The following is a 16,320-nucleotide window of genomic DNA, read 5'->3' on the forward strand; positions in this document are numbered from 1 at the left end:
TTTCCTTGATAAAAGTATGAATTGTTAGTTATATACTCATTAAATATGTTGAGATATTATTTTTTAAACACTGTGAAAATTGTTTAAGAGTATATATAACGTATCTTTGTTTCTTTTCCTGTTCATTTCATATATGATTAATTCAGATTTTAAGTACTGTATTAATTTTTATACACACACATACACACACACTAAAATACTTTTTAAAATTAAAAAAGAAAGCACACGCTCCCCCCCCCCCCCACCCCCCAGCTGTGTTAACCAGACCAGAAAGCTTCTGATGCTGGGTTCTTTAATGGTTAAAACAATCATAGAGTTTGGATTCCTAGAGTGGGAAGGACGTTTGGAAAGTGGAAGTGTCCGTTTTCTGCCCCTCCCTCCTTTGAAAAAAGTTAAGTGACCATGTGAGTTTGCTGACTTCAGATGGGAGCTGGTGAGTAGAAGCAGACGCAAAATAATAGGGTCTAATTTGGGGTGGCAGAAAATGAGGAGTTCCCCCACTTGGCTGTTGGGATGAGTGGTGCTCTCCTGCATTAGGACCCCCAGTTACATGAATTCCAGAGCAGGAAAGTGATCCACATATTCCTTTTTTTAAAAAAAATTATTGTATCATTTGAGTTTTACAGTTTATAGTAATTTCCTTCTTCATACATTTTCAAACGATACTTTCCCCCCCCCCTTTTCTCCCTCCCCCCATTACTTCTTCATAGTTTTATCACACAAACAGCAGTAAGTTCATTGTCTGTTGCCTCTTCTCCCATATTTCTTCATTGACTCGAGCTTCTTTCATCCAGTCCATGTATATTATCCATATCTTCAAAATTTCATTCTGTTTATCTTGCCACGTCTTATTTTTGGTTAATATATCGAAAATATCAAGTGTCACTTGTTCCCAGATATATTCTAACCATTTCTGAAGTGTCCATTTTTTCTTTTCTTTCCAGCCCAAGGCTATTGTTGCATGTGCTGCTTTAATCATTATTTTATACATATAACTATATTGTTTATCCACCCTTCTGTCTTCCATTACACCCATGAACATTAAGTCATTATTTAAATCAATATTTGTCTTCACCAGTTTCTCGATATATAACAATACAATTGTCCAAATTTTTTTTACTTCTGCACATTCTATCCACATATGGCTATAATATGCCTCTTGGTCTCCACAGTGCCAGCATTTAGAACTAAGTCCTTTTATCATATATGCTAGTTGTTTTGGTGTTCTGTACCATTTTAATATCACTTTTCGTGATCCACATATTCCTAAGAAAATCTGCCCTTTTGCTAGGACTGGAAGCTCGCAGAATGGCGGGTCGTATAATCCCTTTTACAACAATTGAATGCTCCAAACTCCTTATGCTTTCCTTGAAATAAAGGTATTTGAACAAGTTGGTGACCATTTTTCCGATTTTTCCAACCTTACAATGTCCTTTCTCAAGTGGATGACTAAATTTTTCACAGGTTTTCCAGATGTGCCCACACCAGAGATCTAGACAGTGACCTGTGATTCCCTGAACACAGAGCTTCAACTAGAGCTTTGGGGAGCCTAACAGAGCTTGCTTTCTGTGTTTCTAATACTGCCTAGCTCTTACTAGTGCCTCATATCATGTGTGGATGATATTGCATGAGGACAGGGTGCTTGTAAGCTAGGAGTCCCCAGGCATTTTGAATCTGTCGGCATTTGGGGAATTTTGAGCTGAAGGAGTGGCATCTAGGGGGAGGATGGGGTCAATCACAAAATGGCAGCCATGATAGCTCAGTCCACCTCGTTTTACTGTATCTTCTTTCATCCCCTGCTAAATACCCCCCCTTAGCCCTGTCCTCCTTGTTGAGAAATAGTGCTGCTTGTGCACTATGGAAGATGCAAATGGAAATAACTGGCCCATCTTTTCTTCCTTCCTTCACAAACAAAGAAGTGACAGCAGAAAGTTGGTCTGGATGATCTCCTTCTTGCCCTGGAGGAAAGCAGACAGCCATGCAGCTGACTCAGGTGAGGGAGAGATCCGGGGGGGGGGGGGGGGTACCAGGGGCATTTGGGCCGACCCTTTTTCAGTTACTCTTAATAAAGAAGTGTCTTTCTTTGCCTTGACTTTTGAGGCTGCAATGTATTCCTGGTGTGAATCCCATGTTTGCCCTGGAAGCTGTGAAATCTGGAGGGGCAAATCCTAGATGTCTCCATCTCCTTTGAGGTTGTGTGTGGCTGGGAGATTGTGGTCATACAGTGGGCTGTCACTTGACAGTAGTTTGGTAATTGTGTTTCACGTGCATCTATGGCTGGCATCTTCAGAGGCCTGTCATGGTAAGATGTGTTTCTTTCCACAGTGCAGAGAGAAACAAATCTTACTGTGACATGCTTCTGAAGATGCCAGCCACAGATGCAGATGAAACGTTAGGAGTAAAAACCACCAGACTGCAGCCAAACAGCCCAGAAAACCCACAACAGCCAATTGATTCTGACCGTGAAAGTCTTCAGCAGTGCATTGTGGTCATACTCTCACCCATAGCACGCCTATCATGATTCATGGGGAACGAGATTGCTTTCTGATTCCAGGGACTGGTGTCTTTTGCGGAGGTGGCCGTGTACTTCTCTGTGGAAGAATGGGTCTTGCTAGATGCATGCCAGAGAGCGCTATACAGGGAGGTCATGCTGGAAAATTATGTGATGGTGGTCTATGTGGGTAAGTATCCCTTTGATGGATGTTCAAATTACTCTTGTTATTGTCTGTAAATAAATCAGATGAAGATCAATAGGGGAAATTCTCTAATCACACCTGCCACTGAATTTTCTGGTGAGCCATTGTTTCAGGTGTTTTTACACAGCACGGAGTCTCAGCCAGGGGGTTCCATGTCACATCCAAATAAGAGAGCGAAGAGACTGAGGTGTGATGTCTTTGACATTTTAAAAGTCCCTTTTGGAGGGTCCACAGTTCTTCACACAGATCATGCTGTAATCCTTTTAAGAACCTTACAGGGTATGGTAGACCACTGTTGCTGTTACGCCCAGTGCAGTGGAGTTTTGGGGATGATACAAGAGCCGCTTGGCTAAGGTTGGCTGATGAGTAGGCCGAAGCCAGACAGTACCATCAGAGGTAGAAGACCCCCCTCTGATTGCAAGATAGTTCCCAAGGTTTCAGCCTATGGCCTTTCTTGGATTTCAGGATTCCTCTTGACTGGCTGTTTCTGGCCACCATTTTAAGTATGGTTCTGTAAACAGTAGAGACATGGATACTGAAGCACATTTCAGGAAGGCTAGTTCAGATTCCCTGAATAATGCTGTAATCCAGATTCCCAGAAATAAGTAATTGGTTCTCTCTCTCTCTCTCTCTCTCTCTCTCTCTCTCTCTCTCTCTCTCTGTGTGTGTGTGTGTGTGTGTGTGAGAGAGAGAGAGTGTGAGTGAGTGAGTGAGTGAGTGAGTGAGTGAGTGAGTGAGTGAGTGAGTGAGTGAGTGAGTGAGTGAGTGAGTGAGTGAGTGAGTGAGAGAGAACTAATCTGGTTTACCAAGTAAGCCTCCACAGCTGAAGTTGCAGAGTGGGGAATCAAACCCGGATCTCCAGTTAACAGTGCACCTGCTCTTAAGCACTACACCATGCTGGCTCTCAGACTGGAGAGATCAGAGGCAGGTGGAATTTGCAGTGTTGGGCAGGATGGACTAGTAGTCTAACTCTGGCAGATTCTTAACCTTATCTCTTTTTGCTTGAGAAGAGCACTGGAGTCCCACGCCTCCTCTCATCTCCTGGCTGAAGGAAGAAGACCTCTTCCTGCAGAGCTCCACAGAAGAAGTGCAATCAGCAGGTAGATGTTCAGATACTTTGTGAGGTACACTTCCCCTGGGAACTTCAGCTGAGGTGTCTTATTGGAGGTGTCCTCCCACTACCCACACAATCACTCCACGCTGTGTAACAGAGAGGAACTCATCTCACTGTGACATGCCTCTGAAGATGCTAGCCATAGATCCGGGCAAAATGTTAGGAGCAAAAACTACCAGACTACAGCCTGGAAAATCCACAACAGCCGGTTGATTCCAGCTGTGAAAGCCTTCACGAATAGATTGTTGACACAATAGCTCCACAACTACCCTCTTGCTGACTGGACTCTTACTGGGTTGCATCCCAGGCCCTCGTCACCCTCTGGCATCAAAAGCGGGTTGTGTACTTCTATCTGGAGCAGTTAAAAGGGCCTTAGTTAATTAATGTCTTTCAGGATCTCCCATTGTCTCACTGAACTGGAAGAAATAAAAATAATTTTTAAAATAAATGCTGTAGAACTCTGGCCGTTTCCGCATGGGCCAAAAACGGCGGCCTGGGGGCGGTAAAAACGCCGCCCCCAGGCCGCCGTTCGCACAGGCGGCGCTGCTGAAATGCAGCAGCGCCGACCTGGCTGCCCTTCCCCTCCCTCAGGGCGGCGTCAGGCCGCCCTAAAAAACAACCCTTTAAAGGGTTGTTTTTGAGGGAACAGCGTCTTCCCGGCAGCGCGGTGCGAACAGCACCGCCGGGAACACGCTGTTTCCCTTCCCTTTCCCTCTCACTTCCCTGGAGGTCGGAGGGCAGCGTGGGCGGGGCTTCGGAGGCCAGCAGGCCGACGACGGGGACAAGGTGAGAGGGAAAGGGAAGGGGGCAGAGGCGGCTCCATGCGGAGCCGCCTGTCGTCTGCCGGCCTCTCCTGAGGCGGCTTGCACGCTTGCGTGCGAACTGCCTCCGCCCCCACGCCGGCAGAATTCTTGCCGGCGTGGGGGCACCTGGGGGGCCGTGCGGAAACGGCCTCTATAATGACCAGTTTCTTTTATTTCCAGAACTGAAATTTAGTATCTTCGTTGTTCTCTTTTTTTTTTTTGCAAGGTGTTTTTGGGGGGAGCAAGACTAAAGAGGAATTTTCAGGAGTGTCGTTCAAGGTTGTCACGGACAGAGAGAAGTTGGGCAGTGAAGAAAAGATTCAGGAGGGGAAGAAGCATTACAAATGGTTGGAATGTGGAAAAAACTTCAATTCCAGTTCAAACTTTACTTCCCAACAAAGAACCAATACAGGAGAGAAACCATATCACTGCTCAGTGTGTGGAAAGAGCTTCAGTCAGCATAACACCCTCATTTCCCATCAAATAATTCACACAGATGGGAAACCATGCCAATGTTCAGAGTATGGAAAGAGTTTTAGTTGGTGTGACACCCTCACTTCCCATCAAGTAATTCATACAAGAGAGAAACCATATCAGTGCTCTGCATGTGGAAAGTGTTTCACTCGGAGAGACAAGCTCAATATCCATCGAAGAATTCACACAGGAGAGAAACCATACCAGTGCTCAGGGTGTGGAAGGAACTTCAGTCACCGTGGCAGCCTCATTTCCCATCAAAGAATTCACATGGATGAGAAAGCATATCAGTGCTCAGAGTGTGGAAAGAGTTTTAGCGGGTGTGATGCCCTCACTTCCCATCAAAGAATTCATGTGGATGAGAAAGCATATCAGTTCTCAGAGAGTGGAAATCGTTTTAGCAGGAACCACACCCTCACTTCCCATCAAAGAATTCACATGGATGAGAAAACATATCAGTGCTCAGAGTGTGGGAAGAGTTTTAGCAGGCATCACGCCCTCACTTCCCATCGAAGAATTCATGTGGATGAGAAACCATACCAGTGCTCAGAGTGTGGAAAGAGTTTTAGCAGGCATGATGCCCTCACTTCCCATCGAAGAATTCATGTGGATGAGAAACCATACCAGTGCTCAGAGTGTGGAAAGAGTTTTAGCGGGCGTGATGCCCTCACTTCCCATCGAAGAATTCACGTGGATGAGAAAACATACCAGTGCTCAGAGTGTGGAAAGAGTTTTAGCGGATGTGATGCCCTCACTTCCCATCGAAGAATTCATGTGGATGAGAAACCATACCAGTGCTCAGAGTGTGGAAAGAGTTTTAGCGGATGTGATGCCCTCACTTCCCATCAAAGAATTCATGTGGATGAGAAACCATACCAGTGCTCAGAGTGTGGAAAGAGTTTTAGCGGGCGTGATGCCCTCACTTCCCATCGAAGAATTCATGTGGATGAGAAACCATACCAGTGCTTAGTGTGTGGAAAGAGTTTTAGCGGGCATGATGCCCTCACTTCCCATCGAAGAATTCATGTGGATGAGAAAGCATGTCAGTGCTTAGAGTGTGGAAAGAGTTTTAGCAGGGGTGACACCCTCACTTCCCATCGAAGAAAGCATAGTCGAGAGAAACCATATATATGTTCACAATGCGGAAAGAGCTTTCTTTTGAGGGGATCGTTTAGAAAACATCAGATAGTCCACATTGCAGAGAAACCCCATCAGTGCTCTGAATGTGGAAAGAGTTTCAAAAGAAGAGACAGCCTTAGTGAACATCAAAGACTCCACACAGGGGAGGGGCTGCATAGCTGCTCAGTTTGTGACAAGAGCTACTGTAGGAAACCAAACCTAAATAGGCATCTAAAAATGCACGAAGGAATGAAACCATGTAATTCCACAGAATGTGGAAAGAGAAATCCTTCAGTGGCAGGTGATACACAGCCATATAACTGCTCAGACTGAGGCTATTTTCAGAAAGGAAACCCTACCAGACTACTAAAATTATAAAAGGCAAAGTAAAACTGTAAAAAGTAGAAAAACCTTGGGATGTGAAGAAAAGCTTCAGAGGTAACCTGCATCTAAGTCAAAATCAAAATGTCCAGGCCAGAGAAGGGTCAATTAGTTTGGCATCTGAAAATCAGATCTGCATGAACCTCCTTAAATAGTCAGTGATGGGAGATCTTTTCAACTCTTGGGAAAAGATTTCTTGGGCCGTTTCCGCACGGGCGGAATATGGCGGCCTGGGGATGGCAAAAACGCCGTCCCCAGGCCGCCATTCGCACAGGGGGCGCAGCTGCATCGCAGCCGCGCCGCCCTCGCGCCGCGAAGCCGGCGTTTCCCCAGAGCGCTCGGAAGCGCTCTTGTTGGGGAAACGCCGCCTTGAAGCCGCTGCCGAGCGAACGGCAGCGGCTTCAAGACGCCTCCCCCCCCACTCCCTCCCGGCACTTACCTTGTCCCCGGGCCTCCGGCGCGTCGCCGAGGCCTGGGGACACGCCCCCCTGCCCTGCGCCGCTGGAGCAGGCACGCAGGGCCAGGGGGCGTGTCCCCAGGCCTCGGCGACGTGCCGGAGGCCCGGGGACATGCCGGGTTGGCTGGGCGCCGGCGCTCCGTGGCGCCGGCTGCCCGGCTCTTTCCAGGACCGTCCGTGCGGATGGTCCCAGCGTCGTCGGGTCGGCGCAAAATGCGCCGACCTAGCCGCTTCCGCCTCCGTGCGGAAACGGCCTTAGCAATTGGCCCTTCTGTCATGATATAACTCTTTGACAACAGTATTAGACATGTATATCTGTCCCAGATGCCCTCACTGGCCTTTTAATTGTTAGTCTAGTTCAGAAAATCCTTCTCCACATATGAAGTTATAAAGTTAAGTGTTTCTTTGTTTGAGCAGACACGACACCAACACCACCACGAGCACGAGACAGCAGATAGGTACCGAGAGGGAACCAAACTTACAGTAATGTAGATGTGAAACAGGAAAGAAAGGATTTCTTATTTTATCTCCTTGTAACCCTCCCTTCATAGTTAGTAAAATCATATATTAAAAGCAACTGAGAATCTGTCTCTTCTGTCCTCTAGTCCCTTCAGGAAAACCAGTTGGCTACTGTGTTGGAACCACAGGTCTGATCCAACAAGTCTCTTTCTGATGTTCTTTGACAAGATCTGTCTCTTAAATAGTGTCTTGGTATACAGACATGGGCACCTGTAACTTTTCATGCCCTGTCGGTAAATAAAGCCCTATTAAGCCTTTATTGAAGGCACAAATTCAGTTTGTTTCTTAACCGGTTCTGTGTTTTGTGTTTAATTTTTTTTAAATCAAAATGAGTTGCAATTAATTAAATGGTTAATCCAGTGGAAGTGTGTGGCATGTCTTTTTAATTTTGAATAAAGCTGCAGACTGATATTTTCTGGCACATGCTTGAGACTTGCCATGACTAATCCTCACGTACTCAGTTCAAGAGCCAGAATGTTGAATTCGTCTTGGTAGACCCTTCTCGGAAGACATGTATAATAGACTGGTAGGTGCAAATATCTCAGCACTCCACTACAGAGGTGTACCTACAGAAAATCTGGAGCAAGCAGTGAAATTGTGCCTCCCCCAACACCCACCTTTTAGAGCAGACCTGGGCATTATACGGCCCGGGGGCCACATCTGGCCCGCCGGATGACCCTGACTGGCCCTTATGACAGACTTGGCCCTGGCCTAAGAGGACCTCTTTAGAACCGCGCTGCTCATGCTAACCCTCCCCCTTCCCCCCTTACCTTGCCACTGCGCCGGAAAGGGCCTCTGAGAAAGGCCATGCCCCTCGCGCAGTGGCTTCTGGGGCGTTCCCCTCCTTTGAAAGCCCCGCAGAAGCCGGTTGCCTTGGCTGCCTGCTTCTGCGGGGCTTTCAAAAGTGCCAGTCGATGAAAAAAGTAGGTCAAGGGACTTAAGTCTCCCCACTTGCTTGATTGTCACAGTGGACAACTATGCAGGTAGGTTAAGCCTGTGATTCTTTGTGCCAAGTATTGTGGTATGCAGAACTGTTGCCACTGATTCCAAGTTGATCTGTGCACCTGTCTGTCACTTATCAGCCCCTATTATGCAGAATTGAGTTCAGCCTTTTGGCCCGGCCCTCCACAATATTTTCTGTTTCTTATGCGGCCCTATGGAAAAAATAATTGCCCACCCCTGTTTTAGAGGAACATGCCTAGATTACCTGAATGTGTGTGTGTGTTGGGGGGGGGGGTCAGAAGGGAGGAAAGAAATTTGGAGCAGGGAGGGTTACGGATAAGTAGCAACCGAGAGATAGTGTTTCTGCAGTGCTGTAAGAGTTCAGATGGTTTTCATAGTCCTGCCAAGCAACGAAATTCCTCACATAGATAAATGTAGGATGTTGTGTGTTCTGAATGAGACTGCTCCACCAAGTCCCTGGGGTGAAAAAGCTTCCTCTTCAAGGCTGAAGCCAATCTTCAAGATGATTTGCAATTCTACATTGAAAAAAAATATACCCGTATATACTCATGTATAAGTCGACCCGCATATAAGTCGAGGCACCTAATTTTACCACAAAAAGCTGGGAAAACTTATTGACTCGCGTATAAGTCGAGGGTGGGGAATGCAGCAGCTGCTGGTAAATTTCAAAAATAAAAATAGATACCAATAAAATTACATCAATTGAGGCATCAGTAGGTTAAATGTTTTTGAATATTTATTTCAAAGAAAAACAGTAAACTGGCTCTGTAAGTGGAAAAGGGGGTCAACAAGAACAATATGGTATCAACAATAACTTTAAAAGTACAAAAACCTTAGCTCAATCAGCAACCAAGCTAAAACACAAGAGTTAAAATCCTTCATCATCATCTGTATGTCCAAATGTAACTCGACTTAGATTTTAAGAGGGATATTATCAGAAATGGAAAATCTACTATTAGCTTCCATTGTAAACAATGGGGGATGGGGCACCCCTTTTGGGGGTCAATAACTTTGAATCCCCTGACCCAAACTTCACCAAACCTGGCTGGTATCATAAAGAGACTCTCCGGATGATACCAGTCAGGTTTGGTTCAGAGGGTCCAAAGTTATGGACCCTCAAAAGGGTAGCCCCATCTACTATTAGATCCCATTGAAAACAATGGGGACTGGGGGCACCTCCTTTGGGGGTCCATAACTTTGGACCCCCTGAACCAAACTTTACCAAACTTGGCTGGTATCATCAGGAGTGTCTTCTGAGGGTACCCTAAAAATTTGGTGTTGCTAGCATAAAAACTGCGCCTCCTGCTGGCCGGCAAAGTAAAACACACAAAAATTTTAATGACCCGCATATAAGTCGAGGGGAGCTTTTTCAGCATTAAAAATGTGCTGAAAAATTCGACTTATACATGAGTATATACGGTAGTTCGCATGTAGTTACATGATGCAAGAAGACCAGCACAGAACCCTGTTTCCTAGCACCTCTCTTTCATATCACATTCCCCCACCCTTCCTTCCAGGAGTTCAGGATGACATTACATGTGGTTCACCCCTCCATCATGTTATTCTCACATCAACCCTGAGAGGTAAGCTACTCCAAGAACTTCAGAGATGTGATGAGGATATGTTAGAGTTGTTTCCCTGTGTTGGGGCAAATCATCTTTCTGGACTGAACAAAGTCCAAGGTGGACTTCAAAGAAATCAGGACTACTCTTTAAAAGGAAAAAAAATCTGAGCAAACTGAGCCACTTTGGTGTCCTGGCAGTACTGACCCATGGAGTGGTGGGCTTCAAACCCCTTGTGCGGATTCAGCAAAGCACTTTGGAAGCCATCCACAGCAGCCATTTAGCAAGGGTGCTTCCCCTGCTTCAACCTTGAGATGCTCACTTTCTGTGAGCAGGGAGACAGTCAAATTGCCCCCCTCAGAACTGTGACGTTCCACGATTATCATACAGGGAAATTTTGTTGCGTGGCAGGACCAGCAAACCATCTGGAGGCGGACATGAAGAAGCAGAAACACCGCCTCGCCCCACCCCCATAGCTGTGTGAACCAGACCAGATAGATAGATAGATTTTTATTATTACGGCCTTTTGGCCAGCCAATAGTTTAAAATCAGAGTACATGTGAATACATAGCACTCCACTTATACAAAAATATAATATAAATTAAAATCCATTATAAAATCTATTAATAAATAACATTAGCTTCAGGCATTATTACAGTCCTCATCACACAGTGCGGCTCCTTGTTTTAATAAGGAACTACGCTTGTTGTGTACCAATATACAAAATTTAGCTACCTTCTGTGAAATGGCAGAAACACGATCTTCTAATAATATTCTTACAGAATTCGTATCTGAGTTATCTATGAATGGATGTACATGACGAGTTAACAATGGATGGATCAACAGCTTCCTTTCACTTTCATGTAACTTGCAATGCAGTAAGATATGTGACATTGAGTCTACTTCCCCTGAGCCACACACACAGGTTCTCCTGTGATGAACCAGACCAGAAAGCTTCTGACGCTTGGTTCTTTAACGGTTAAAACAATCATAGGGTTTGGATTCCTAGAGTGGGAAGGACGTTTGGAAAGTGGACGTGCCCTTTTCCTACCACTCCCTCCTGTGAAATAGTTAAGTGACCACCTGAGTGTGCTGACTTCAGGTGGGGCTGGTGAGCAGAAGTGGGTGCAAAATAATAATGCCTAATTTGGGGTGGCCGAAAATGAGGAGTTCCTCCCCACTTGGCTGTTGGGATGAGTGTTGCACTCCTGCTTTAGGGCCCCCAGCTATATGAATTCCAGAGCAGGAAAGTGAGCCACATATTCCTAAGTAGGTCTGTCCCTTTCGTAGGACTGCAAGCTTTCAGAATGGCAGGTCCTATAATCAAGGTTCCCTTTTTCCCTGTGCCAAGAAAATCTTGACCTGCCCATTTCCATTCCAGAGGGAGCGTTTTTTTTCTCCAGACCCTTGGATAAGTCTACCCTGCATAAAGGTTTGTGTGCGTCCCCACCCTATTCCTCCCTGTGTCGTGAGCCTTGTGGGTTTACAGCATTCCTTTCTTAGTCTGGCACCCCCAAATGTTTTGGTCAAAGAATGGCAAAAAAATGCTCTGAGGATGCAGTAGAAGTGTAAAGGATTCAATGGTGTTGATGAGAAGGGCAGCCGCCTGGCCTTGAGTACATTCCACAGCCCGGGCGATGGGCCAGCTTCTCCGGCGGAGACCTTATCTCTGCGAGGGAGATGAGACCTCCGTTCCCATGGGAATCCGGGAGGGGGGATGGGATGGACGAAGTTATAACCTGTGTTTCTGGCGGGAGATCTTATTCCTGCCACTGCGTGTACTTGAGCTTTCTAAGATGTCTGAATAAACGGTCTTTTACACCAAAGAGCCTTTTATTTCTGCTTCTATGGAATTCCTTACATTGTGGCAGGTATGGAATTCCTTACATTGTGGCAGGAATCAGCTTTTGGGAGCCCTTAGCCTGTTGTAAGGCAGTCTGGACCGATTTCCACCCCTCGGCTAGGGATGAAATCCATTGTTGAACTTACAGCGTCAACGTGAGAGTGTTCAGGCCTTACGCACTCAAAGTGAACTTACTGCAGCTGTTCAACGGGACGAACTGGCTAAATTGGAACGAGAGAAAGCAGCTTTGCATGCGCACCAGGATGCATTGGCTCGCAAGGAGAGAGAGCTGGCTGACTTGGAGCGGGAACTGAGGAAGCAGCAGACCAGGGCAACCCAAGTTGGAGTTTACGCTGTCACGGGTACAGCCGGCGCCCGAGGGGCGACGCTGCTGGGTCCAACCACCTTCCAAGGACCGGCACCCACCGGAACACCAGCGGCACCGGCGCTGATACCTCCACCGATTCCGGCCCCCCCTGGCGCAAATCAGCTGCTCTCAGCCCGCTCAACTCTGCGCGAATCACTGCCAAGGGTTTCAAGAGCCGTGGAGAAAGGGGTTACTACAGACCTCCAATACCTGCCCAAGCTTCGATGGGGACTGCCTCCAAACTTCCCTACTTCATCCTGCAACTCGATGCCCACATGGAGGACTATGATGATTTATACCGGTCTGAGCGCGAAAAAATACGGGACATCGGCTCAGTCCTGGATGGGGCAGCAGCCGACTGGTTTGTGACTCTTTTGAACCTGCAAGATGAAGATTCTCGCGACGGTGCCCGCGAGATTCCTCCAAGCCTTGAGGGCTCTCGCCTAAGATCCAGGTGCGGAAAATGAAGCTATCCGCATCATCAAAACTATTCAGCAAGGCAACCGCTCGTTTGCAGAATTCTGCCCGTGAATTTCAGGCGGCGGCTACTCTAATCCCTCCGGAGTGGCCTGAGCTATGAAATGCTTAATACTTCTGTGATGCTGTCGACGGCAAGCTGCGCGTGGAAACAGTGTTTTTAATTCGGGTCCCCCGCGACTATTGTTGATTGGATTGGCATTGGGATCCTGGCGGCGTCTCGCTTGGAGTACGCCAGTACCGGAGGTGTCAGCCCACGTCCGGGGTTTGCCACCGCGCCCACTAAAGCTGCCCAGCCGCCTTACCGGTATTCCTCACTTCTGATGCCTATCACCGGCTGGAAATTGTGTCTTTACTCGCGGAGGTCCCGGTCACTTAGCCAGCCTAACTGCCCAAAAAAAACAGAAGCCAACCACTCCGGCCGCTACGCACTCCCCATCCGCCAAGCCACAAGCAAATCTGGGGCCGGGGCCTCTAACGGCCTTTGCTATCTAAAGTAGTCATCGAAGGCTACACCCGAGGAGGGGGACGCAGCAGTTTGCCTTTCTTCATCTCCCAATGGACATGGGTTCGACTCCAGACGCGGTGAGCGAAGGCAGCGCTCCCATTACTATCCAAGCCGTTTCTGGCCAACCCCGCTAAGCATACTCGTGATATAGCCTCAGCCCTTCAGGATTCTGGCTGTTCCCATTGTTTAATGCGGCCCCAGGTGGCGGAGGAGCCAGGTTCAGACCAAATCCTTCTGGCTAAGCCCATACCCTTCAACCAAATGGACGTAGGCCTCTCGGGAGCTAAGGACCGGCCCAGTTCAAAACGCAACCGGTTCTCCTGGGCCAAGTACCGACCATTGGGAGAAAATTAGTTTTATTCTGGCGCCAGTGGCCAAACACTCCATAGTTCTGGGCATGCCATGGTTGTTAAGCATGAACCAAAAAAAATTCCTTTGGAAATAAAGGATCTTGGAATTCACTGACCCTCTCAAGTGTAGAACACATGAATTGGGAGGAAAACTCTAATTCTCCTGGACACAATAATACCCCCCCCCCTGGTTTCATCAGCCATTGCTCCCCATTCTACCGGGCATCCCAATCGGGCGGCTCAAGATCTGGCCAGGGTATTTGTGAGCAAGAATGCTATCAGTTGCCACCCCATAGAGACACTGACTGCAAAATCGTAATACAGCCATGTTTACAACTGCCCAAAAGGTAGAATCTACCGTATGAGTCCTAATGAGGAGAAGGAACTGCGTGCCTTCTTAGACAAGAACCTCGCTCGCTGGTTCATATGATGGGCTACCAAACACACACACATGCTCCTGTTTTGTTTGTAAAAGAAAAGATGGGTCTTTACGGCTCTGCACAGATTACCGAGGTCTCAATGCAGTCTCCCTGTCCAATAAATACCTTTTACCTTTGATCAAGGACCTTTTAGACGCATTGGGCAAAGGACGCATCTTCACTAAGTTGGATTTGAGAGAAGTTTACTACAGGGTCAGAATTGCTGAAGGCTATGAACACTTTGACTGCATTTAACACAAAGTTTGGACAGTTTGAATACTTAATAATGCCATTCGGTGCCAAGTGGGGCCCCCGGGGCTTTTATGGCACTTATCAACGAAGTTCTGCATGATTTATTGTACAAGGGAGTAGTGGTATACTTAGATGGACGCTTTTAATTTATTCACAAAACCATGGAAGAGCATGAAGCATTGGTTCGGGAAGTATTGAAACGCTTTGCTCAACAACTCCCTCTTTGCCAAACTTTCCAAGTGCTGTTTCCACCAAACCTCTATTGACTATTTGGGTTACTCTAATCTCGCCCGAGGGCCTGCTAAATGGATCCTGCTAAGATTGATGCGGTCCTCCAACGGTCGGCCCCCACCAACCGTAGTAAAGAACTCCAATCTTTTCTAGGTTTTGCTAATTTCTATCGTGACTTTATACCCCACCGCTGAGCTGGGATTCCTCCCTCCTCACAGACCTCTTTACCCTAAGGGTAAAGATCCACTGTCCGCCAAGCCCGGGGCCCCCCTTTCCTGGTCTGAGGAGTGTCAAACAGCCTTTCAGCTCTTAAAGTCTGCTTTTACCACCTAACCTATCCCTGAAGCCACCTGACCCAGATCTCCCGTTTGGCCAGGTTCACGTGGATGCCTCGGACAAAGCGCTTTGGGGCAGCCCTAAGGTTGCAGAGAAATAAAGATGATAGGCTGGTTCCGTGTGCTTATTTATCAAAGAAATTCTCCGGTGCTGAACTCAACTGGACTGTGGGGGATAAAGAGACTGCGGCCATTAAAGTAGCCCTCTCCACCTGGCGCCACTGGCTGGAGGGGGCTAAACACCCCTTTCAAGTTTGGTCGGATCACAAGAACTTGGCCGCCCTCTCCACCCCCCTCAAGATGTCCGCAAAGCAACTTCGTTGGGCCGATTTCTTTTCTCGTTTCTCTTTCACGGTCCATTTTTTCCCCGGAAAAACCAATAAACTGGCTGATGCGCTCTCGCGCCTACCCGGGGAGGGGGGTGGAGCCGGCTTACGGGACATTCCACGCACGGTTCTCTCCCCCTCCCAATTGGGACTGGCTGTCACCCGATCTCAGACATCCACTCCTCCTTCTCCGCCCATTCCCAGCCTGGTCTCTCCTTTCCTACGGGAACTTGAGGAGGCGGGGCGACGCGAGCCTCCGGCGGAGGAAGGCGACTCCCAGTTGCGTTTGGAGAACGGCGTTTGGCGGCGGGGGGATTGTTGGTATGTGCCTCCCTCCCTCCGCAAGCAGGTTCTCGAGGCTTGCCACGATGCCCGCTCGGCTGGACATTTTGGTTTTCTAAAAACTCTGCATTTGGCCCGCCGTCAATTCTGGTGGCGCGCGATGCGCAAGGACATTGAGACGTATATTAAAGGTTGCTCTGTTTGTGCAGAAGCCAAGACCGTTCCGGGAAAGCCCCATGGTCTGTTGAAACCTCTCCCGGTGGCCTCCCGCCCCTGGGAAGTCATCTCCATGGATTTTATTACAGATTTGCCAGAAAGTCATGGCAACACGGTCTTGTGGGTGGTGGTGGACTTATTTTCTAAACAAGCCCATTTTATTCCATGTGCTTCCATACCCTCCACTCCTAAGTTGGCTCGTCTGTTCATTCAGCATGTTTACCGTCTACACTCCGCCCCCGTTAAGGTGGTCTCCGACCGCGGCCCCCAATTCATTTCAAAGTTCTGGAAAGCTTTTCTAGGGTTGTTAGGGGCCGCCCCGGCGGTTGCCGCCCCCTACCACGTTCAAAGTGACGGTGAGACGGAGAGAACGAACAGAACCCTAGAGCAGTATTTACGTTGTTACACCAACTACCACCAAGACAATTGGTGCGAGCTCATTCCGTTTGCGGAGTACGCCTATAACAATGCGGTTCACAGTAGTACAAAAAAAAAAACCCTTTGAAATAGTGTCTGGTCGCTCCTTCCCACCGTTGCCGCAACTACCCACGGAAGCATTGGATCCTCCAGAGTTTCAACAATGGATTTCATCCCTAGCCGAGGGGTGGAAATCGGTCCAGACTGCC

The 16,320-nt window shown here is 47.7% G+C and overlaps 1 protein-coding gene across 3 annotated transcripts; it reads left to right on the forward strand.

The window, feature by feature from the left end:
- The first annotated feature begins 377 nt into the window (after nt 1–377).
- LOC125428655 (zinc finger protein 883-like) lies at nt 378–6,893 on the forward strand. 3 transcript variants are annotated; one of them, XM_048489142.1, is made up of 6 exons: nt 378–433; nt 1,292–1,379; nt 1,917–1,993; nt 2,508–2,681; nt 3,707–3,796; nt 4,840–6,893. In XM_048489142.1, the coding sequence occupies exons 4-6, from the start codon at nt 2,648–2,650 to the stop codon at nt 6,537–6,539; spliced, it is 1,824 nt and encodes a 607-aa protein (XP_048345099.1). In that variant the 5' UTR covers nt 378–433; nt 1,292–1,379; nt 1,917–1,993; nt 2,508–2,647; the 3' UTR covers nt 6,540–6,893. The 3 variants fall into 3 exon arrangements, with proteins under 3 accessions (XP_048345099.1, XP_048345097.1, XP_048345098.1); XM_048489140.1 differs by having other exon boundaries at nt 2,555–2,681; XM_048489141.1 differs by lacking the exon at nt 1,292–1,379 and having other exon boundaries at nt 387–433; nt 2,555–2,681.
- Nucleotides 6,894–16,320: the final 9,427 nt, after the last annotated feature.

The sequence above is a fragment of the Sphaerodactylus townsendi genome, linkage group LG03, assembly GCF_021028975.2.
Source record: "Sphaerodactylus townsendi isolate TG3544 linkage group LG03, MPM_Stown_v2.3, whole genome shotgun sequence".
Classification (NCBI taxonomy): Eukaryota; Metazoa; Chordata; class Lepidosauria; order Squamata; family Sphaerodactylidae; genus Sphaerodactylus; species Sphaerodactylus townsendi.

Excerpts from the sequence above, each read along its gene's own strand:
- LOC125428655 (XM_048489140.1), top strand. Across the intron at positions 2,682-3,706 it reads TGTGATGGTGGTCTATGTGG|AGCACTGGAGTCCCACGCCT; the intron begins GTAAGTATCCCT and ends TTGCTTGAGAAG. Across the intron at positions 3,797-4,839 it reads AGAAGAAGTGCAATCAGCAG|GTGTTTTTGGGGGGAGCAAG; the intron begins GTAGATGTTCAG and ends TTTTTTTGCAAG.